Raw genomic sequence first — 23,674 nt, 5'->3', positions numbered from 1 at the left:
GGCTCAATGAAATTACTGCTTAAAATCAGCATAAAGGAAAAAAAAAAACTGGAGCCAGGCCTGGGGGACAAGGACTAAAACCCCAGCTAATCAAGAGGCCGAGTAGAGGAAAATATAAAAGTCAACAACTGCCTGGGTGTCAGTGAGCTCAGGGCCCCTTAGTGAGGCCCTGTCTTGAAATAAAAATGTAAAATCAGAGTTGGGAGTGCAGGAGAGACGGCTCAGCTTGTCAAGTGCTGGTTACACGAGAAGTTCAATCCTTAGTAATTACAGCACATACAAAGGCATGGTGGCATTCGCCAGGAAGGCAGAGACAGGTCTCTGGGGCGCGCTGGCCAGCCGGCCTAGTCTAACTGGCTGGGTTGCAAGGTCCAATGAGAAACCTAGACTGAAGGGGAAAAAAAAATCTGGCTTGATGGCTTCTGAGAAACATTCAATGTTGACCTCTGGCTTCTACATGCATGCATACACACATGTGAACATGTATACACATGAAGTCATACATTTGACTGAGTGTGTGCGTCATTCACACAGACAAACACACAGACATTAAAGCTGTAATTTGGTGGTAGGGTATGGTATGTGCCTGGGATGAATGCAGCCCTAGGTTTAATTCCCAATATCAAAAAAGAAGAGAAAGAAAAGGAAAGAAAAGTTGTCTTTCAATGGGCTGGAGAATTTAAAAAAACCTCCCCCTTTTAATCTATAAAATAAAGAAAACTTTGCTGTCATTTTTTAGTATAGAAAAGAACAAAACCATTTCTCTGGTTCGTGTATGCTATCGCCTCTGACGTTAAAGTATCCTGAGACTCTTGACTAACAGTCAGTGATAGATAAATGAAGACAGCAGATAAACAAAGCCGACTTTGCAGCTTTCTCAACAGTATGAATGGTCTGGCAGCAACATGTGCATTTTCTTGCTTGTCTTGATGTCAATGGCACCGCTAAGAACATGACGAATTATTAGTAATGAGCCTAGTATCCTCCGTGTCCTTCTTTGTGTCTCTGAAGAGTCCTTGCACGATCGAACCATTTAGCCACAGCAAAGGGACTGACCAACGTGGTATAAAGCCAGACGGGAACTGAGAGAAAACCCAAATCCCTCCTTCCATAGATAAGAAAATAAACGTTTCCATTTAGTCACTCAGTCTAACACAGGAAAGTTCTGTACAACATAATCCAACGCATTATATCATCATTAGCTACGCTGTGGTCAAGAAAAACAGAAATTCTAAGGATGGAGTAGTCTTCAGACTTCAGAGATGGGTGACAGGACAGGACTGGGTCCTCTCAAGGTTTCTACCTAAAACTCCATGGCTGGCACGGGTTTCTCTGTCGTGTGTACCCTCATCTTTACAGCCCTCGTCCTCTGTGCAGGCAGAGCTGAGGCTCACAGCCGTGGGATCAGAGGTACACACTAAAAGGCCCGTCTGCTTATGCCAATGACCTCCATCTTTTTCTTCTCTTTCTCCTCCAGGTCCGCCTGCCCCCTGCCCCCTGCCCCTGGCCCCTGGCCCCGCCTCTGCCTTCCTGGTGCTGGGATTAAATGTGTACCACCACACTGGCTCTAATAGTCTGTATCTTGCTACCTAAATCTGCTTCAAGCAGAATCGAGGAAAGAGCAGTCAGAATACACAGATGAACTCTCCTCCAGGTCAGCAAACCATAGTCCGTGGGTCAAGTCCTGTTTGCTCTCTGTTTTTGTACAGCAAGTTTAGTGGAACACGGTCATCCTTACTCATTTAGATCCTGTCTGGGTTCTAGGCTTGTCTCCCCTACAGCAGCACAGCTAGTCATTTGACAAGGACATTCAGTGCTGGCTGCTGCTAACAAAGGACTGCCATGTCTCCCTTGCCTTAGAGGACAGGACTTGGTAGGTACATGTGGACTGCTCAGACACAACACTCAGCTGACAAGTGCTGAGGTCTGGTCTTCTGCTGTGGATTGTAATGCTAAATACCTGTCCTGGTTGCCCCCAGGGACGAGAAAATGCCCAGGTTACCCCGATTGGTGAATAAAACTGCCTACAGCCTAGAGCTGGGCAGACGAAGGGGGTGGGGTGCTGCCTGGAGAAGATGTCGTGTGTTAGGGAAGTTATAACAACATGGCCATAGTTATTGATGGGAAATAGATTCTAATAGCTCAGAGGGTAGATCTCTGCCCAGCTGTAGTGCTGATTCAGGCTTATTATGAATATAAAGGTTGTGTATCTTTGATCTGGGAACTGAGTGATAAAAGGTAGGGTAGAACCCCTCCTCCCCCAGAGATTAAAAACTTTCTACAACAGAGGAGCAGCTCCTTCTTATTAACCCTGAGTAAACCAGCAGTAATCGGAAGAAAGACAAAGGCTTTGGCTGGCACGCGTTTCTCCTGGATTAGGCGTTACATGTATTGCTGCTGTCTCCCAACAATTCATGTGAACTCTTTTTAAAATGTCAAATAAACATTCACTTGGAAACCACTTTGTTGAAATAGTTAAAAAATCAGTTAAGTTGGATGTATTGATATGGTTCATTTTCAGTTTTGATGCAAATTTAAGTTTAGCTTCCACCTAGTTAAAATCTCCATCTAAGATCGGTAAGAGTTCTCCCACCTTTCTAACCAAAATGGATAACCCTGAAAGCAAGAGCGCCCCACTCGCCATCTCTTACGGGCACGGGAACCAGCAGGCTGACCCCGCTACATTTCACAAATACATCAATCTGGATAAGTAGTTGAACATCTAATCCTTAGTTTTATCTGACCTCCTCTATTTTTGGTACAGTTTCCTCTTAATTCTCTCTTCTATTAAAAACTTGTGACCTAAAAACATTATCTATCGTTATCCAAATACCGGACATTCTTTTGTTCAGAAGACTGTGGTAGCCAGTTTCTGCTAAACATTTAAAGTTCTCCAACCTCCTAAAGCGAGCTCCACTTTTCCAGTGCGCAGGCTGCTTTGGTAACAGCTTTTATACTTACTGTGAACTCTGTTAGCAAACGAAGTCAATCCTATACCGTGTGAACTTTTGTCACTCCTTCTATAGCATAGCAATCTTAGTTTACATCACTGGGTGCTTCTTGTACATCCAGGGTATACTCAGCACACCCAGAAGGCTGGGAGGTTGTCTTTTTATTGCACTGTACCGTACCGTATCACATCGCATCACATCGCACTGACAATGAATTTAAAATCTAATTTCAATTGCAGCAGCAATCAAACCCCTTACACACAGCTAAGACAGGAGAGGTGCTCTTTTGGTCAAGGCATGACAGATACCACATCTAGTGGAATCTAGATGCTCACATCAAAAACTTTTCTCCAACAGTATGAATATTCTTAACTATAGCCTAATTTAAGCCACAGTGGTTAAAAATGCTGGGAACCAGAAAGATAGTAGATCATTCCTGGCATCTTAGAAAAAAATTAATAACACATGACCAACCTAAGATTATAACTGAGAAATGACAGCTTTTAATCTGTGACTTACTGTAAAAAGCCAAATCTATCGGTGACTTTGTAAACAAGATAATCAGCATCTTCCCAGGGCTCGATCTCTGCACCTTCCCGTCCCTGAAACAGAGATGACAAGAGGGAATTTACGATATGGAGTATCTTCTAGTGAGAAGGAGCAAACACACTGTCATTTTTACCTCAGCTGTTACAGGCAGTTTAATCATTGCTCCTTACCAAGAACTGACACAGTACTTCTCCATCAAAGACGTCCTGAGGGAAGTCACTGCAGACAAGAAAGCTACTTCTGAGGAAACTGATAAACCTTAAGGTTTAAAGTGAACTCTCTAGAACAGGCCTTTCACATAGACTTCTCTTTTCTTTTTTTTTTCTTTTCTTTTCTTTTCTTTTTCTTTTTTTCGGAGCTGAGGACCGAACCCAGGGCCTTGCGCTTGCTAGGCAAGCGCTCTACCACTGAGCTAAATCCCCAACCCCACACAGACTTCTCAAAGAAGGCAGTTTTGTCCCTCCATTGCTTAGTTTCCCAACTATATCAGCCCTCAATCTATTCTTGTTGCTAAAGCAAAACACAGACCTCCAAATAGGCATGGTAGCCATGTATTTAATTCTAGCACTTCAGGCGCAGAGGCAAGCGGATGTCTGAGTTCCAGGCTTACTAGAGCTACACAGCAAGCCTCTCCTACCCCTACCCCGTGTCAGACCTGAGTGCCTCTTCAGTCTGTCGTACTGAACTCCACTGCCAGCACTGCTTACCAATGGCTCTCATGCTCTCTGGTCTCCCCACTGAGCAGCATCCTCTGCTGACCCCTGGCATTTCTTCACGCCCGCAGACTCTCTGTAGGACTGCGTTTTCCTAGGTAACCCTCATCTGCTGGGCTACCCGGAACTCCTCCTTCAGCCCAGCATTCTAAGCACTTTGGGTACCACTCACCCACAGGTAACACTAGTGAGTGTAGGACACCTAAATGCAATGCACCAACCCTTCACATTCCAGACTTGGGGACACTTCCATCTGGGTGCATGTTATGATGTCTGCTCCTATGTTTTCCTTCGTGAAGACTATGAATATCCTACAGACAGGCCTGTCAGAAACCATTCCTGTATTACTTTTTAAAGTTTCCCTACTCCTACCTTAGGCTAACTGTATACAGGTGAGTGGCTGGGGACTGCAGGTCTGTACCGTGCTACTGGCTCCCTTCCCATTGGCTATGCAGCCAGCTGGCTGACCTAGGCCTTTCGTGGACGGTGCTAACCACTAACACAACCCTGGGCGCTCTGGGAACATGGCGTCCGCATGCTGCCTTTGTGCTTCCCTGGGGAAGGGCACAGGCCACATGGCTATTTGTAATTTCAGGTTCCTATTATACGTTCAAGTGACAGGGACCTGCAAATAAATGTTATAACCTAACAAATGTTGATAACAAATTATTGCTAATCTTTTACATCAAAACCAAGAAAAAGTCCATGCTTAGGTAATACAAAGGAAGAAAGGGGAAAACGGAGAGGGAGGTGTAGGTGAGAATGGGGAGGGGATAAAACTCAGAGAAGCAGATGCTGGGGAAGGCCAGGGGGGAGAGAGAGGGGGAGAGAGACAGACAGACAGACAGACAGACAGACACAGACAGAGGTGCTGCTTTATAAACAACTCCTTGCTGGCTCTTAGGGTCAGGAGGGGCTATGCAGGCTACTGAGGGGGAAGTCAGCAGCAGTCTGAGTCAGCTGTGAGCACGATGAGCTTCAGTGATGACCAGCCTGGTGAGATGTGCCCAGCAGTGAGTGCCGTGAGGAAGCCCTAGCCTACATCTGCAGGACACAACCCATCACTGAGGCTGAGGAGGGCAGGAGCTCAGGGCGGGAATCGTGAAAGAGCGCTGCTTGCTGGCTGGCTTTCTGCCTTAACAGTCTGTTTTATATAGCTAGGATGACACCTGAGGAGTGGTACCACCCACAGCAGGATGCCCCCTTCACATCACTGACAACCAAACAGTCCCTCAGACATGCTCACAGACTAACCTATACATTTCCCAGTGAAGGCTTCTCTTCTCGGATAACTCTGGACTGGGTCAAGCTGACCACTAAAGCTGACCAAGACAAGGGCATTTCCACAGCTGGGGAGCTCATATGCCCCAGAGGTGACCCAGCATCGCGCTGCCCTCTAACACGCATCTCTCTCTACCCCAGATGAGCTGAGCGCAGAAGCTCAGAAGCTGAGAGAAGCTTCTTTGTATAGCAGACAGCTATGAGGATGGGAACTCACTGTGGGTCAAACGCAGGGGTCAGTGTCTGAGGGGTGCTCTATCATGAATGGGCTCTCTATACTACACCTCTTCCCCTCCTTCCTCATGAACACTGTGGAAAAAGGGGCCAGAGGCTGTTAGAGTCAGAGGTCAAGGAGGAACAGGACAGAAGAGTGTCTTCTGGGCATAAGCAAACCAGTGTAGTCAGGCGCTCACAGCAGTGGTGGCTGCTGGCATAATATCCAGTCAGTCAGTCATGATTTCAGCATGCAGGAAGAGGGGGGCCTAAGCCCCGTCCCTGAGCTGAGGAACTACTGACAGATACTGACAGAGGATGGATGCTAGCAGGAGAGGAGGAGCCAGTCTCCTTCAGGGGCGTGGTCCCTGGTAAGATGAGCACATCCCACCAAGGCTGCACACACCCATGTGCACGTATGAGCAGCAGAAACTGGGCTTGGTGGGAAAGGAGGGAAAGGGAGGAAGGGAGCAAGGCAGTTGAGAGCAGCACCAAGAGGTGCAGAGTGGATCTGGGAGGAGCGAGGAGGAACAGGGGTGAATATGATCAAAATACACTGTATGCACGTATGAGGTTCTCAAAGAATAAAACATTAGAAAGTCGGAAAATAATTCTCATTACGACATAGGGTAAAATGCTTGTTAAAATTGAATTTACACGAAACATAAATACAAGAATCTGAGATTGATGGTAAATTCACAGACCACATATAAAGTATTCATATAAAACTATTTAATTCTATATATTTACATACTCAAGTATTTATTAAGTAGCTATGAGTCAGAAATTGTTCCATGTAATTAGTTTAGAGGAATAAATCAAATAAAACAAATTTCATACCCCAAAGAGTTTTTGTCCTAGAAGAAAGAACAAATAACAAGCAAAATATGTCAAAACACTGAGGTAAGTGGTATTCGGAGGATGAGAAAGAGTCCCGCCGGGTAACACGGTAAACAGCCGCTGCACATCACATTCAGAGCGGACAGTCTAAGGGACCACGTCCAAGAGGTGGGCAATGGGGTCTCTGAACATCCAGGACACAAGGACTCCAGGAAGGAAACAGCAATGCACAGACACAGAAGGCAGCGGGAGTCACATCGTGGACAGCGGCCGGGCTGGGGTGGGGGTGGAGGTAGTGGGAGGATGGGAGGGAGTGAGGGAAGGAGGGAGGGAAGAAGGAGGGAGGGAGAAAATATTCAGAGGGGAAAAAAAAGAATTGAACTCTATGTTCTGACAAAACTTCCTGTGATTTCAGCTCTCCAAAAAGCAAGCCCCTTTCTATTTATATGAGTTTCTAATAAACACACTTGAAGGGTAAATACAGATACTTACTCTGTCATATTTAGCAACTATTTCAGCTCGTTCCTGAGCGAGTTTGAGCGCTACATCCTGGTCCGAATCTGTGGAGAGATCAAATTTAGATGGGCTGTTATCCTGAGAATAATAAAGTTAGTCATAAAACTAAGAGAACATAAAGGCAACACAGCCTACAATAAAAGAGTAATAAAGTCAGAATGATGGTTTAGGTTCAGTTTTGGCGTACTAACTGGTCCATGCCATACATGTATAAAGTCAGACTATACATTTATCCATCTAGCACATTGTGGTCTTAACTTCAGTGAGATGTGACCACACACATGCGCGCACACACACATACACATGCACACACCCGCACACGCGCATATACACACACACGCACACAACACATGTGCACACACATACACATACATGCACACGCACATACCCACGCACACACACACACACACACCCCTCCCAAGGTCACGTCTGGTCTTGTTTGGGAGACTGTAGAACCTTTAGGACACAGAATCTCCATGTGGGATGGGGGTCAGGGAGACAGAGGCCTTGATCATAGAGCCGGGTCGGTCTGGCACTTCTTGCTGGTTAAGCACCATTCGGGAGGGCTCTGAACATGTTCCTACCACCCTGCCTTCCTAGCCATTCCCCTGAAACCACGAGCCAAAATAAGCAAGTCTTTCCTTGGCTGTGTCTCTTACAGAGGATAATATTTGGCCACAGTGACAAGGAAAGTAACAGATGTAGCACTCAAGGATCAACTTGTGTTGGGATAAACTTTTTGTACACTGTGTGAAGATGTTTTGCTGTCCTTGCTCACCTGCCTAAGACACCTTCTGGTTGGTTTAATAAAGAGATGAACGGGGCTGGAGAGATGGCTCGGTGGTTAAGAGCACTGACTGCTCTAACAAAAGTCCTGAGTTAAAATTCCAGCAACCACATGGTGGCTCACAACCATCTGTAATGAGATTGGATGACCTCTTCTGGTGTGTCTGGAATCAGCTACAGTGTGCCAACATACATGAAATAAATAAATAAATAAATAAATAAATAAATAAATAAATGAATAAGTAAATATGTATTTTTTAAAATAAAAAAAAAAGGGTTAACAGCCAACAGTTTGGCAGGAGGGGACAGGCGGGGCATCCGGCAGAGATGGTAACTCTGGGAAAGAGTCAGGGGCAAGAAGACTTGCTAGTGAGGCTTGGGGGAAGAAACCAGTGCTGGGACTAAGGTGAGGTAAGGAACCACATGGCAGAGCGTAGGTTAGTATAAACAGATTAATTTAAATTAAGAGTTAGCCTAAGCTTTCATAATTGATAAGAGGTCCCCGTGTCTTTGATTTAGGAGCTGGGCCAGGCACGGAAAGGCCTTGTGGTTACACTTCATAGATCAGGAAGGAGAAACGGAGGTGGCAGGCTCTTAGGCGTCCAATGAAAACCGGAAATGGAGGATTTAGCTGGGAAGTGGGAAGCAGGCAGTGCAGGGGAGAGAGGAGGAAAGGATAAAGAACGCTAAGGATGCTGAAAGTGCCACAGGGACGCTATCTTAGGTTTGCTTAGGAATAAGACATGCACGAGTCGTCCTGGTTTGTTCTCTGTAGCTGTGATAGAGCACTCCGCTCCAACACAAGTGGGGCGTGTGCCTGCTGACATGGAGGAGGTGGAGGAGGTGGAGGAGGAGGAGGAGGAGGAGGAGGAGGTGGAGGAGGTGGAGGTGGTGGGGGTGGGGAGGTGGGAGGGGGAGGGGGAGGAGGTGGGGAGGAGGTGGAGGGGGAGGTGGAGGGGGAGGAGGGGAGGGGGAGGAGGTAGAGGGGAGGTGGGAGGTGGAGTGGGGGAGGTGGAGGAGGTGGAGGTGGAGGTGGTGGTGGGAAGTGGGAGGGGGAGGAGGTGGAGGTGGAGGAGGTGGGGAGGTGGGGGGAGGTGGTGGGAAGTGGAGGGGAGGAGGTGGAGGGAGGAGGTGGAGGTGGGGGGTGGAGGTGGAGGAGGGTGGAGGTGGAGGTGGAGGTGGAGGAGGGGAGGGAGGTGGGGAGGTGGGAGGTGGTGGAGGTGGGAAGAGGAGGAGGTGGAGGTGGTGGAGGTGGGAGGAGGTGGGAGGTGGGAGGAGGTGGGAGGTGGTGGGTGGAGGAGGAGGGAGGTGGTGGGAGGTGGTGGTGGTGGGTGGAGGTGGTGGTGGGAGGTGGGGAGGTGGGGGGGGGAGGTGGGAGGGAGGGTGGGAGGAGGTGGGAGGTGGAGGTGGGTGGGAGGTGGAGGTGGAGGGGAGGTGGTGGTGGTGGAGGTGGGGGGGGTGGAGGTGTGGGCGGTGGTGGCGGCGGTGGCGGTGGTGGCGGGTCTGGGCTGGTGTTGGTGGTGGTGGTGGTGGTGGGGGTGGTGGGGGTGGTGGTGGGGGGGGTGGTGGTGGGGGAGGGGGGGGGGGGGAGGTGGGAGGTGGGGGGAGGTGGGAGGTGGAGGAGGTGGGAGGTGGAGGTGGAGGTGGGGGGGGGGGGGGGGGGGGGGGTGGGGGTGGTAGTGGGGGGGGTGGGGGTGGAGTTGGTGGTGGAGGTGGTGGTGGTGGGGGTGGTGGTGGTGGAGGTGGAGGTGATGGTGGAGGTGGTGGTGGTGGAGGTGGTGGTGGGAGGTGGGTGGGTGGAGGGGAGGTGGTGGTGGGAGGTGGAGGTGGGGAGGTGGTGGAGGTGGAGGGTGGGGGTGGTGGTGTGGGAGGTGGGAGGTGGGAGGTGGAGGAGGGAGGTGGTGGTGGGTGGTGGGGTGGAGGTGGGAGGTGGGTGGGGGAGGGGGGGAGGGAGGAGGAGGTGGTGGAGGGAGGAGGGGTGGTGGGAGGTGGGAGGGAGGAGGTGGGTGGAGGTGGTGGAGGGGAGGTGGAGGTGGAGGTGGTGGTGGTGGGGAGGTGGAGGTGGGTGGAGGTGGTGGTGGAGGGAGGTGGAGGAGGGAGGTGGAGGTGGAGGTGGTGGTGGAGGAGGTGGGAGGTGGTGGAGGTGGGGAGGAGGTGGAGGTGGTGGTGGGGTGGTAGGTGGGAGGAGGTGGTGGTGGTGGGAGGAGGTGGGGAGGTGGAGGTGGTGGTGGGGTGGAGGTGGGAGGTGGTGGAGGTGGTGGTGGTGGTGGTGGTGGTGGTGGAGGTGGTGGTGGTGGTGGTGGAGGAGGAGGTGGTGGAGGAGGAGGAGGTGGAGGTGGAGGTGGTGGAGGTGGTGGAGGTGGGGGGGTGGTGGTGGAGGTGGAGGTGGGGGAGGTAAGCCAGGGAGGTGGTGGAGGTGGTGGGAGGTGGGGAGGTGGGAGGTGGAGGGAGGTGGAGGTGGGGGGGGAGGTGGTGGGGAGGTGGGGTGGAGGGGGGGGAGGGAGGTGGAGGTGGTGGGGAGGTGGGAGGAGGTGGGAGGTGGAGGTGGGAGTGGAGGTGGGAGGTGGTGGTGGGGGGGAGGGAGGAGGTGGAGGTGGTGGGGGGAGGGGAGGTGGAGGGAGGTGGTGGTGGAGGGGAGGTGGTGGGGACAAAGGTGGTGGTGGTGGTGGTGGGAGGTGGAGGTGGAGGTGGAGGTGGTGGAGGTGGGGAGGTGGGGAGGTGGTGGGTGGGAGGTGGAGGTGGGAGGAGGGGGGTGGTGGTGGGGAGGTGTGGTGGTGGTGGAGGGAAGGGTGGGGAGGTGGAGGTGGAGGTGGTGGGTGGAGGTGGAGGTGGAGGTGGAGGGTGGTGGAGGGGGGGGGAGGTGGTGGTGGTGGACAAAGGTGGTGGTGGTGGTGGTGGTGGTGGTGGGGTGGTGGTGGTGGTGGAGGGAGGTGGAGGTGGTGGTGGTGGTGGGGGGGAGGAGGTGGAGGTGGTGGTGGTGGTGGGAGGTGGTGGTGGTGGTGGAGGGAGGTGGAGGTGGGAGGTGGTGGTGGTGGTGGTGGAGGGGAGGTGGTGGAGGTGGTGCCACAGGAGGTGGTGGGGGGGAGGTGGAGGTGGAGGTGGTGGTGGAGGTGGGAGGTGGAGGTGGTGGTGGAGGTGGAGGAGGAGGAGGAGGAGATGGAGGTGGGTGGTGGTGGTGGAGGTGGTGGTGGTGGCGGTGGTGGTTGTCTTGTCCACTTGACACACACCACAGAGGACCTAAGGAAGAAATCTCAATTGAGCATCCCCGTCTGATCAGCTGACACATCCGTGCAACACTTTAACTAATGATTGACACTGGAGGGACCAGTCCACCGTGGGCAGTGCTACCCCTAGACAGGTGGGTGGCCCTGGGTTCTATAAGAAAGCAAGCTGAATGAGCCTCAGAGAGAAAGCCAGCAAAGCACTCCTTCATGGTCTCTGCTTCAGCTCCTGCCCTCGCCTCCCTCACTGACTGACTGTGACATGTTAGTATAAGCCAAACACTCCTCCACACCCTGGCTTTGATCTGTGTACTACCACGGGAACGATGGACGGACGGATGGACGGATGGATGGGTGGGTGGGTGGATGGAAGGATGGAGAGATAAATAGATTCCAAGGACCATAATGAAATAAAGGACAAATCAGAGATGTGAAAGGCATTACCAATCAAGGAGGAAAAGGCAGCCCTGTCCACTTGAAAACCCTGGGCGTGGACAAAGACTAGGAACAGGAAATGCACGAGAGCAAGACTAACAGTGCCGACAGCCACTGCCACAGCAGGACACGCACGGAGCTCTTCAACAGGCCTGCCACAGATCCTCACAGCACCGTAGGCTAAGTCACAGCCAATCAGACATGAGGTTTAGCAATGTCAAACAGATAACTCAATGACAAAGCTAGTAAAAAGTAAAGCTCAAAATGGAAACAGACAGTCCTGACTGGACAGCCCCATCTTTAACCACTGCTTCATAAAAATGACGACAGACGGAGCTCACAAATCTACTTCCCCTCAAGTCCCATCCCTATGGCAACTGAGGGACTCTTGAAGCCCCTCCCTTAAAGGCCTAGCATCACAGTCTGGATATGAAGTGTCCGTCAGAGATGTGCTCAGAGCTTGGTTCCTAGCTGAGCGCTCAGTGAGAGGTGATGGACGTTAACCCCATCCCAGGTTAACCCACTGATGAGTTTAAGCCCGCACATCACCAGGCGTGCTTTCGAAGGGCTGTCTTGTCCCAGGACCCCTCTCCTCACATCTTCTCTCTCTGCTTCAACCTCAGCACGATGTTCTACCTTGCCACAGGTCCACAAGAGTGGGGCCAGCCAAGCAGAGGCGACCTACCAAGCAGATTGAAGTTGTCCACCAGGAGCATTTCCTCACAGTGACAGGAGAACTGACTGATGCGCCCTGAAGACAGGGACTCATTAGGGAGCGAGCAGAGGAGTTAAATATAGGGAATGCTGAAGGGCTGTGCGTGCAGAGGTGACCCCAGCAGAAAGGCGATCCGTTAAAACTGAAGACTGGGAAACAGCATTGCGCCTTGGCACATGGAAGGACACAGAGCGCAGTGAGTCCAGGTGACAGTCAACTGTTTCCAAGGCACGTGGCCTACACTGCTGCACAGCTCTACCTGCACCCCCACCACCTCAACCCACCCCCACCAAAATCTAAATTCATTAGGTTGAAGAGATGGTGGTCAGGAGCACTTGTTGGCCTTGCAGAGAACCTGGGCTCAGTTCCCAGCATGAACATCCTTGCTCAAAACAATCTGTCACTCCAGTTTCAGGATATCCAACCCCCTCTTGTGACATCCTTGGGTATCAGGCACATAAAATAAAATAAAATAAAAATCTAAATCTAAACTTACAAACAAACTAAAATAGAGAGGGAAAATCAGCCTCAGTAATTACAAAATTACAAAAATTTAAAGTTGTTTATAAAAAGTGGTAAAGTAAAAATCACTCTGCATCCACGTAGACTGCACAAGCAGCATGCTGACTGCACCAGGAGACGGGTCACTGCGCTCAGGACATAGGAAAGGACGAACGGTACTGTGAAGTCATTGGCTAGTATGCATCAGAATCTTACAAGGACATACCCTTTACCCACATTCTACCTGTAGGCATTCAGGTCAGTAAACAAGTAGGAGTCATTTATATTAGTTTAAAAACAGCAAAAAATACCTTGTAGCTTAAATTTTTCTCAACCCTAATTTTAATAACCATTCTTAAATGCTTTAACCTCCCTTCTAGCCACTACCCAGCAGAGGTAGAAGAAAGTTTTAAAGAGTAAAAGAACAGGAGACAACGTGGGAGGGAACTGCAATGTCAATAATCCAAGAACAGGCGGGCAAGCCGCTGTGAGCCGTTGCTCTCAGACCACTGCCAGGCTAAAGAGAGACCTCTGCAGGGAAACCCACGTGCCTCGGAGCAGTCGCTCTGAGGAAAGGAACTGAACCTTGGTCTCCTGACAGAATCATCATGCTCTTTATGAACATGATCAAAACAGTTTACTCCAGCAAGTGAGTTTTAAGAATTCCCTTATAAATGCTAGTCTTGTGTGTCTCTCTGGAGAGACACTTTTATTTACATTAACAAATGTATTCTAGAAAGAAAGTAGATTAAAGGCCCAACTAACCTTATAAATTACAGCCAAATATGCTTCTTTTAAGAGACAGAAAGGAAATACTAGTTTTCCTACTGCTGAATTTGAAGACATTAGTAACTCACACTGCCTGGTAGCCACCCACAGCATGGGACATCTGCTTAAAATGTGTTTCCTGCTCTCTTGTCTCAGTTGATCCGCCCTCAGCATACACTACACTGCTTTTACAACCTCCACTGTGAGAATAACTTACCCTAAAGCTGTCATCACACACACGCACGCACACACACGCACACCACTCAAAGCCACCTAGTATCTCTCCAAGTGTGCAGAAGTTTGGGCAACTACTGTTCAGTGCCACCTTGCTCCTCAGTGCCATCGTGATATTCGAATGGTGCTATTGCACTATTTACACTATAACTTAATGCCCCACGTTCATGAGAAATCTATAAAAATAAGTTTCTTTGGAAAAAATCATTGCCAAAATATTGTATGATTTAAGTACAGTTCAACATGGCTGTTAAAAAGCTGTATGTAAAGAAGTCCGCCCTTAAAAAGAAAACCATGGAGAAATATGAGAAATGACTATTTTAAACAGCCCCCTTACTTTACTAATATATTAGTTTAATACTCAAGTTTATGGGAAAATATCTCTAGGCACAAATTTATGGAAGAAAATGACAACTACAGTATTTTTCAGAAACATTTTAAAATTTGACATAATTTGATGTCTAAATCATTTAAATCCCCTCAAACTTTTCAGAATAAGATCTACTTGAACCACATCCTTTAAAAACATACATTACAACATTTCTTTTTTTTTTTTTTTTTTTTTTTTTTGGTTTTTTTTTGGAGCTGGGGACCGAACCAGGGCCTTGTGCTTCCTAGGCAAGCGCTCTACCACTGAGCTAAATCCCAACCCCTACAATATTTCTAAATTTCAAATTCAACCCCAAAGAACATTGAGAGCATTGTGAATACCTAGACAGGTAAGCAGTAAGGCTAGAAAACAGTGACATTACCCTGGGTTAGACAAACAGGCTGGTCCTGAAAGATGATGGCCGTTTCAGTCCTCATAGAACCCTGATCTACTCCACGGTCTCATTACTACGTTAGAGTAGGTGGTGCCTCATACACTCTGCCGCTGCCAGAAACAAAAGGTGGTGCGGCCCTACTCAACTGTGACGAGCACACGACAGGAGCTTGAGATGCGGTCTTGCCTTCTCCAAATGGAAGAAGGCCTCACTGTGGGTACTTGGACTATGGATACTCAAACAAAGATGATGTTTGTTGAGAGAAAAACACGCCTTTCAGGCTGAATCCCAACGAGGAGCCACAGCAGCCTACACCCGACATTCCATCGCACGGCAAACAGGGCCTTACACAAGCAACTCACAAGCCACTCTTACATGGTAAATTAGCCGCATTCCTAGGACTTTCAGTAAGAGTTGTCATGGAACGCATGCACACACACGCACAAGCAGATTAAATATAAGAAATACTTTCCAAGTCTATTTTATATTTTATCATACATTTTAATTTTTAATATTTTTAATTAATTAAAATGCCAGGTTCTGATTCACACTATAAACACATGGTAAGATTGGGGGAGAAGGGAAGCATTCACCATAGAAGCACCAGTGTAAAGACGAGGGCAACTTTTAAGGGTTGGTCTCTTCCCCCATCATGTGTGTTCCAAGGGTTGAACTCAGCATCCAGCTGGACCTGGATAAAGGTCCTTTAACCTTCAACCTTTACCCACGAGTCAGCTTGCTAGCCCACATACTTATAATGAAAATTTTATTCTTTTATATGCTTTTCCTTATTATTTATTTAAATGGGCAAGAGCCTATAATTTGGGAAACATTTTGCATAAATCAGCAGCCCTGTTACTTTTTGTGTCTAGAAACAGTAAATACACTGAACTAGATAGTCATGAATGAATTTACGCTCCACTGAGGACAGGGTTAATATCCAACATCAGAAGATCCGAGAAGCACAGGAGGAAAAAGGAAAAGGTCAAGTCATACACTAAGGAAACGGAATCAGACTGGTACCCGGTTTCTCATCAACTACAACATAACAAGGCACAAGTTTCAAAGTCCTAAGAAAGACTGCCTTAAACCTGAGATTTTATGCCACAGATGAGAAAAAAGAAATATGCTTTTAGATATTACAAAGTAACAAGCTGAGATACACTGGAGCGTGTTTTCCCACAACCTACTGTGATGCTCACAGCCTAATCCCCGTAGCCTGGGAAACCAGCGCATAGGGAAAGGGCCTCACTTGTGACTGACAGTGTACGGGTGGGCCTGGTTCCATCACAACTGTCCTGAACACCAGAACAGACAGCCCAGTGAGGTTGGAAGCAAGAGGTTGCAGAGCAGCAGCCCCCGAAGATGGAGATGAAAGGACACCTATTCTCCTCTGGTGACTCCAGAAGGAAGTGACGCTACTGACCCAGTTAGTGAATTTCAGGTTGCTCACTTCAAGAACTGTAAGGGAATAAATCTACATTTTTTAAGCCACATGGCAATTTGTGTCTTGTTTCAGAAACATAAATAAATAAGAATTCGAAATCTGCTACCTCTATGTGCTTATTTGACCAGCAATTTGAAAACACACTACAGAAAAACAACACGAAACAAAATAACAAAAGCCACTGGCACCCTCTCAGTAAAACTATAGTCAGGACTTAACTTCCTCTTCCAGGAAGCCCTGACTTTGGCCCTAGTCTCAGGCTCTCTAGCCTAATTGTAGAAGAATGATTCAACTCAGTTTGGTGCAAATCTCTCACCAGCTAGCTGGTCATCCTGGCCTGCCTTCAGCAAGCATCCTGCCTGCTTGCTAGATTTGTCTCCTGGTCACGTTCGCGGACACAGCTCCACCCAATGGCTCATTAGTCAGTATAAATCCTCATTATACGTGGAATTGAGCTTGATCTAGATTCTCCTCACCACAGCGGTGATCTTGGCACTGGTTTTAGTAGGGCCCCCAAAAATACCCCTTACCTTTTAAAACAAGTATAGAATAATTTTCTTCCTACAGAATCAAAACAGAAGGAAACACTGGATCCAAGGAATCGCAAGAGGCAATGGACATTTCCTGTGTCAAATATTGGCTGCCCAGAGAGCAAGCCGTCTACATTAGAATGGGGACTACAAGACACGTGCGTGGTTCATCACACTCAAGTGACCTCCAGGGTACCTGCCATCAGTGTGATATTACAAGAGTTTGCATGGCTGCACCAGAAAGAGTGGCAGACTACCAGAACCTTCCAAACAGGTAAATAGTACAAAAAGCTACAAGTCCATATACGGAGTAAGATACAAAGGGTATGGCATTAACCTTAATGGCACCAAGAAGGCTAACCCATGTGACCTTGACACCTACAAAATATGAAATATTTCCTCTACATACTCCACCACAGAAGACGCCATTACTGTTATTACACCAAACTGTGTTGCCTATTAATATTCAGAATACACTGTCGGTATCCAAAATAAACCTTGATGTGCACACATACAAAACTCACTACAAACTGAAGTTTCCTTCGTACAAGCAACCAGTAATACTAGAATTTCTCTATAGTATTCAAAATGTGTATGTTTTGTACACATACATTTTTTTATTATTATTTTAATTTATGTGCATGTATTTGTGTAAACAAATACCTGTCCACAAGACAGGCCAAAGACCGTGTCAGGTCCCCCTAGAGCTGGAATTGCCTATGAGGTGCCCAGCAGGGGTGCTAGGAACTCAACATGGGACTTCTGGGAGAGCAGCAAGAGACCTTCACTGCCCAGTCAAACCACTCCTGTATATTTTATGTTTTCTTTTCTGTTAAAATAAACCAGAGGCATCCTTTTAAAAAGGTTGCTTGACTCTTGTCTACCTGCCAGTACACGGTGGCGTAGTACATGTCTACTGTGTATAAGCCCACAGGTAGGGGACTATGGCTTAGTGGCCAGCAGGGGAAAAGGCAGAGGCAGTGAGCCTGGGTTCATGCTACCTGCTAATTTCCATGCTGCACACTGCACGGTTATGGTGGTCAAGCTATCAACATGGGAGCTGGAGAGGTGGGACTGCTGTGCTCAAATGCTAAAGCTTTAGTGTGGTCACCCAGTGCTCAAAGTGTCAACAAGTACTCTGCCAGCTCGAAATCCAAGACTGGAACGCTCAAGTAGAACTAAACAGACTACAGTCAAAGCACAACTGTAAAGAAATCGGGACGAAGTCCCCGAGGGATCACCGACCAACTGGTGGCTCAGTGCTGTCTAGGCTGGCTTACTCTGAAACAGCATCCAGGTCCATCTCTCGCAAAGGCACCAGCAAGAGTGCTCTAAGACTCGCTGGGCCAGCGTCCTCTGCCCAAGCACTGCCCGCACTGCCTGTCACTGCCAGGCCCCTCCTGGCGATGCAGTCCCACCTCCCCACCTCTGGACGGTCAGCTCCACATACACAAATGTCTCCAAGAAATGTGCATCCTCCAGAGAAACTCATCTCCTTCTTTCTTCCTCAGCTCTTATGTTAATCTTTAAAACTCACTTAGCGTTCCCCTCTGTTATGCTCGCTTTGGAACAACAACCAGAGATTTTAATCAAAGTTGGAATTATAAAAATAGTGCAAGTAACCATGGGAAGGTAAGAAAGCCAGGGAAGATTGGATATAGAAAGGACTGATGCCATGAACCCTAATGTCCTCAGAAACAATTAGGGGTCTTCCCCAAACATGTTTCCACATAAATCCACATACCTCTAGGCTAATATGCAGCATCTCATATAATAAAGCGTACCAGAGAATTAAGCCTAATACTTTAATATTCCTTTTAGTTATCAGTAAATGCTTTACCACTGCATTCAGAATATTTACATCACTGTCAATGTTATATCAACATTCCCTCCAGGTCATGCTTTAAACGGTTTTAAGTATTTTTCATTAAATTTACAGAATGCACATCTTCAAACAAATGCCCATTAAAGGCTGGGATGCAAAAGGCAAGCAGGCGGTGGAGGCCAGGGGAACGGTGCCTTCCCTCTTCCCCAGCGGCGAGCGTGGCAGCACAGCCAGGCTCGCGGGCAGCAAGCAGGCTGCAGCTTCTACTGCTTTTATATTCTCACATTATTGCTCAAAAAACTAATTTCCAATCAGCCCTCCGCTGCCACTGCAGACAGCCCTCCCAGTCCCCACAGCTCTCTGTGTGGTATGAATAAAAAGATTAACAGTTTGCAAACAGACAAGCTGTCTGCAAGCTCACATGCTCAGGATTAGTGAGGACAGAGTGAAATGCCCCATACCCTAAGCACAAAGCGTCCAGCATCAGGCAGATACTCAACACTTAGAAAGTCCTAAAACGCGACTGCTGACAGGGACTTGGAGTACAAGAGAAAATCTTCCCCCACTCAAACTAAATCAAGACCACGACTGTCAGCTGCCGTGCTTTCCCTTGCCGGTGGTCCTAAAGGTAACTAACTGGCCAGTGCTTTTGATCTCCAGACTTCTGTGTCTGGTGACGATGGGATTTTACTGGCTTACGTGAGTCTCCTACTATCTCTGTGAACAAAGGCAGTTGGCCTCTCTGGAACCTATCAGCGTATATTCTGTCCACGACCACATGTGTACTCCTGCTTCTCTTACACATTTACTCACTTTAAAGATTCTGCATGGAACTGGCACTTACATTTTTATGGGCTCTAAATTTTAGACACAACAGTCACATGTGTTTCTTTAAAGCAGCACTTTGGATTATCCATGTGCCCTTCACAAAGGAGAGCCCCTGGGAACGATGGCACCTGTGCCCTGCCTGCTGCATTTATTATGCTCCACCTACTTCCGCCATGCCTCTCCTTCCTTCCCGCCCCCACACAGGACTCCTCAGTCTCACTTTCTCTACCACAAGGTTCCACGCTCTCCAGGGTTTCCGTCATCCTTCAGGTCCAGTGGAAAGTCTTCAGCTAGGGCAACCCTGGAGCCTCCCCCCCTCGCCCCCCTCCACCTTCCAGGGAAAGCGATGTTAAAGTCAAGGATCTAGAGCACGGGGCAAGGCTGGCTCCTCCTCTGTCTCTGTCTCGAGCACCTGCTCCCTATGCTCTGCTCCTCCCTGTGAGTTAGGTGCCTGCCCCATAGGAAGGCTATTTAGTCACCCCACGGGTAAGTTCATCTAAGAGAAGCCGAGGAAGGAGCCTTTTGCAAACCCAGTGCCAATTCTTCAGTCAGCCAATGGGGGATAATCTGCCTTACTTCTAAGACAAAACTGAATCACGACTGACTTCCAGAAGCCTCAAAATTAGACCAGTAGCTCCTCCACTTCATACAATGACTCACAGAGAAAAAGGAAACAGTGATGTAATGATAGTTAAACACCATTCCCACTGATGAGAAACATAATTGCTAACTGTTGAATACGAATGTAATTCCCACCACTGAGTGCAGAGCTGAATGACACGTTGCCAAGAGAAGATGTTTATGATACTTACACCCAAGACAAGAGATGAGTCACTTCACTGTCTCTGCCTCGCCCACTGGTGCTGACGAGTCAGATTATACCTTAACTGCTTTTCCAGCAGGACGACTGTCTAGTAGATGGCGCAAGAGTAGTCAGTCTGCAACTACTCCTTGTTTGTGGATGTTCTGTGAGCTGTTTACTGAGATAGTACGGCCTGAAAGATACTGTGGTAGGCGTGTAACACACATGAACTCACCCCCCACAACAGCCTGCTAATGGTGGGCTTATGACTAGGTCATTTTCACATGAGGCTGATGTGGCAAGCTTAAACAATTCAGGTCATACTGGAATTAAGCTACAGCACAGGACTGAAATCCAGGCTGTCTGCTTCAACGCCCTGCTTGCTCATGTATACCATGGCCATCTTATTACAGACACTCCAGCCGCACTGGTCCTTACAATGCTTCCCTTAGAAACAGGTCTGAAAACTCAATCCTCCTGCCTCAGCCCCCGAATGCTAGGTTGTAGGAATGGTCTATCATGCCCAGCCTTTTCACCGATTAGTCTACCACACTTGCATTCTGGACTCCATAGCCTTCCAATCTCACCAGTGTCAGTCACTTATGCAAACAGGAGACTTAATATCATTATTTGGGATAGCAACTATGCCTTTCTATTATTTTTTTAAGTTATGGGTTTTAGGACAAACACACACAAAAAACAACAACAGGAAGTTGCAAAACTGACAATCACCTAATGCACAAAGTAACCATTCCTAAAACTGCTTCGCTCTTACTGACAGAGGACCAACCACCTTTACAATCAGTTTTCACAATTTACTCCCTTCCTCCCCACCGCTCTTCCTAGGACATTCAGGATAAACATGGGTGCTACAGTCAGTGCCCTAAAAGCTGGTATTGAATTTGATCCTGTAAGGATCAACAAAGACTAACGCCGCTGGAGCAGGTGCTGCTGCTGTGGTTTGGGCCAAGTCTCACAACACAGCCTTGCTGACCTAAGCCATTACTGTAGCCCGGGCTGCTCTTGTACTCACGGTCCTCCTGCCTTAGCCTCTCAGGGCTGGGATCAAAGGCACGCACACCACTCAAGCTGTAGACACCAGATAAAAGGAATGCAAGGTGACCCACAGCCTGCTTACTCCAACAGGAAGTGATGTCAGACAGTTCAGAAAACCTATGTTCATCCAAATACTCTACTTCCTACTCTTCTAAAAATCTTATGTAAAAGCCAAGTGACACCAGAACTGACACCAACTGCGTAGTAGCAGCTAACTGTGAAGGAAGAGCCACATTGTCATGCTTTGAGGTGTTCAGGGATTGTCTCCCGGTTCAAACTGGAGTGTGGACGTGAGTTTGGACTACACCATTCTGGCTCCCAACGGATCGCACGCCCCACCCAGGAGCTATCTGGATTCTCGAAAGGAACACACACACACACACACACATACACACACACACACACACACACACACACAGCAGTTAATTTTAAAATGCCTTGGCTACCTCAAAGGCTGGGCATTCCTAAACCTTCCCCTGCTACCCCACGCCCAATCAGGGAAGTAGCCACCACCTGAGTTCTCACACGGCTGGTTGGCCTTCTCTCCTGTAGCTCCATCATCCCATCCTTCTCCCCTGGGTCATAGCGACTCTCTGTCGTCCTTCTTCCCAGTTCCTAGTCTGCACATTGGCTACTGGCATCTTTGTTGATCAATCAAAAACCAATCGGGGACAAGGACCTTCAGCATTTGGGCATGCAGATTCCCGGTTTAATCAAAAGCATTAGAACCAATCCCCTAATCCCCAATACTTGAGCAAAATGCCATCAAAACTCAACAGTCTGCTAACAATGAATGGCAGAAAATGAATCAAAGTATTCTTACCACAAACAAACAAACAAGAAAGTTACCCAATTACTTTTTTTACGTGCCCTAGGGGATGGAGAGATGGCTTAGCAGTCAAGGGCACTGTGTTCAGTCAGAGGACCAGGGTTCTGCTCCCAGCACCTGCTGGGTCACAACTGTAACTCCAGTTTCCAGGGACTCCAATGCCTTCTTCTGGCCTTCAGGACATGGTAAACATGTTTGCACTTGCATATATGCAATCAAAACATCCACACACATAAAATAAAATTTAAAGTGTCCTCAATTCAAGCATGGTATCTCAAAATTCACACAACACAGCTGTTTTAAAGACAATTCACTCAATAATTCTAAGCAACCTTAAACACAAGCATGTCAATACGTACGTGTGTTTATTATGAAATGCAACTATTCACATTCCATCACGACTATTACGCTAATAAAGTTGTTCCGTTTGGTGGCCTGTACACTAAGTAAGATGTACTTTACATAACAACTACCAAAGGTGACACACAAATATGCTGGTCACTCACCAGCAGCCCAGATAAATTAAGTTGGCAAGGAAAGGCTGGCCTCACAGCCAAAAGCCAACATTTACTCTGTGTGGTCTAATCTCGTCACATCAGAACCACGAAGTAGGCATCGTTAGTGGTCATTAAACATCAGGAACATTATTAGATGAATTAACCTGCAGAGATCATACAGCTCTTATGTTCCAGAGTGACGGTCAGACCAAAGCAATAAGGCCGCAAGGTTTTCTAAACCTGTCACGCGGTCTATGAATAAACAAAATGACAAGCAAACAAACCAAGGTTCGTCAAGAAAACTCGTCAGCATTAGCTCAACATTACATCAGGCAAGAGAGTTCACGAGACGGGGGAGGGGAACAAAATGAAGCTGCACTGAGGACGAGGCTGGTGGAAGAGTAGCTGCTGGGACCAGCACATCGGCTGGGCCTCAGTGCCCGTCAGATGACGCTGCTCCACCTTGCTCAGTGCTCAAACAGCCCATGGCCGGTTACACGCTCCAGAAACTCTCAATGCGTACATTTCAAATGAGAAAGTGAAACCTGGAGGTAAGGTACTTGTCTTACCCTGTGTTAGCGTGGGAGCCTCAGGCTCAACCTGCATCTAGAAAGCATCAAGGCACAGCGACACACAAGTTAACAAGAAACGAGAACGTTGTCTGTCTACGTCCCAGTTAATAAATGATACGCTACCAAGGAAATAGCACCAGTAACCAGGAAGTGGGCTGGTTGATTCCATGGCCTCAAAACAACAGCCTCTGCTTGTTTTGCAGCTACCCTCCTCAAGTAAGAGGAAAAGCCGTACTGAGCCCTGTGCACTGAGGCGACATTTCTGAAGCGGTTTTGCTTCTCTGGTACTACTATAACGTGCTAAAGTGCTAAAGGATACAAAATGGACTTGTGTGGAATCTACTATTATAAACAAGTATGCAAGTTTCTCCAAAAGTTTACCTGAAGCAGCCTGGTATTAGTTCACATACTACTAAGTACAATAAAGCTTTATTTAAAAAACCTCTTACCAGTTTACACCTGCAAGTTGCTGGGCAGAAAAAGGGAAGATCCCACAAAGGGCTTTTGTGCCCTATATTCTGTCTCTAATTTATGCCCCAGCAATAGAATTCAGTTCTACAGTTATCTTCTTCAAACTCTTCTCGATCTCTTTCATATATGTATATAGCACATACGTTCTTAGGAGCAGAAATTTATTAATTCTAAAGATCAAACTTTAAAGGCAGCATTTTTTAACATATCTATCACTGGCAACTTACAGTTTGTGAATATTGTACAAAGACTTTAATATTTCCCAACAAAGACAGTTTCCAGAAGGGAACTCAGTATCATCCACCAAGCCTGAGGGACAGGGCACGAGTT

The 23,674-nt window shown here is 47.8% G+C and overlaps 1 protein-coding gene across 1 annotated transcript in view; it reads right to left on the bottom strand.

Moving 5' to 3' along the window:
- Usp6nl (USP6 N-terminal like) overlaps positions 1-23,674 on the bottom strand; it is a 97,168-nt gene that overhangs the window by 47,297 nt on the left and 26,197 nt on the right. Inside the window, exons 2-3 of the mRNA XM_032919624.1 lie at positions 7,040-7,107; positions 3,471-3,553 (exon numbers count right to left, since the gene is read on the bottom strand). Of these exons, the coding sequence (XP_032775515.1) occupies positions 3,471-3,553; positions 7,040-7,107 (151 nt within the window). The remainder of the gene's footprint in view (positions 1-3,470; positions 3,554-7,039; positions 7,108-23,674) is intronic.

The sequence above is a fragment of the Rattus rattus genome, chromosome 14 (genome assembly GCF_011064425.1).
Source record: "Rattus rattus isolate New Zealand chromosome 14, Rrattus_CSIRO_v1, whole genome shotgun sequence".
Taxonomy (NCBI): domain Eukaryota; kingdom Metazoa; phylum Chordata; class Mammalia; order Rodentia; family Muridae; genus Rattus; species Rattus rattus.
The sequence above is the reverse complement of the archived record's forward strand: the minus strand, read 5'-3'. Positions and strand labels throughout refer to the sequence as shown.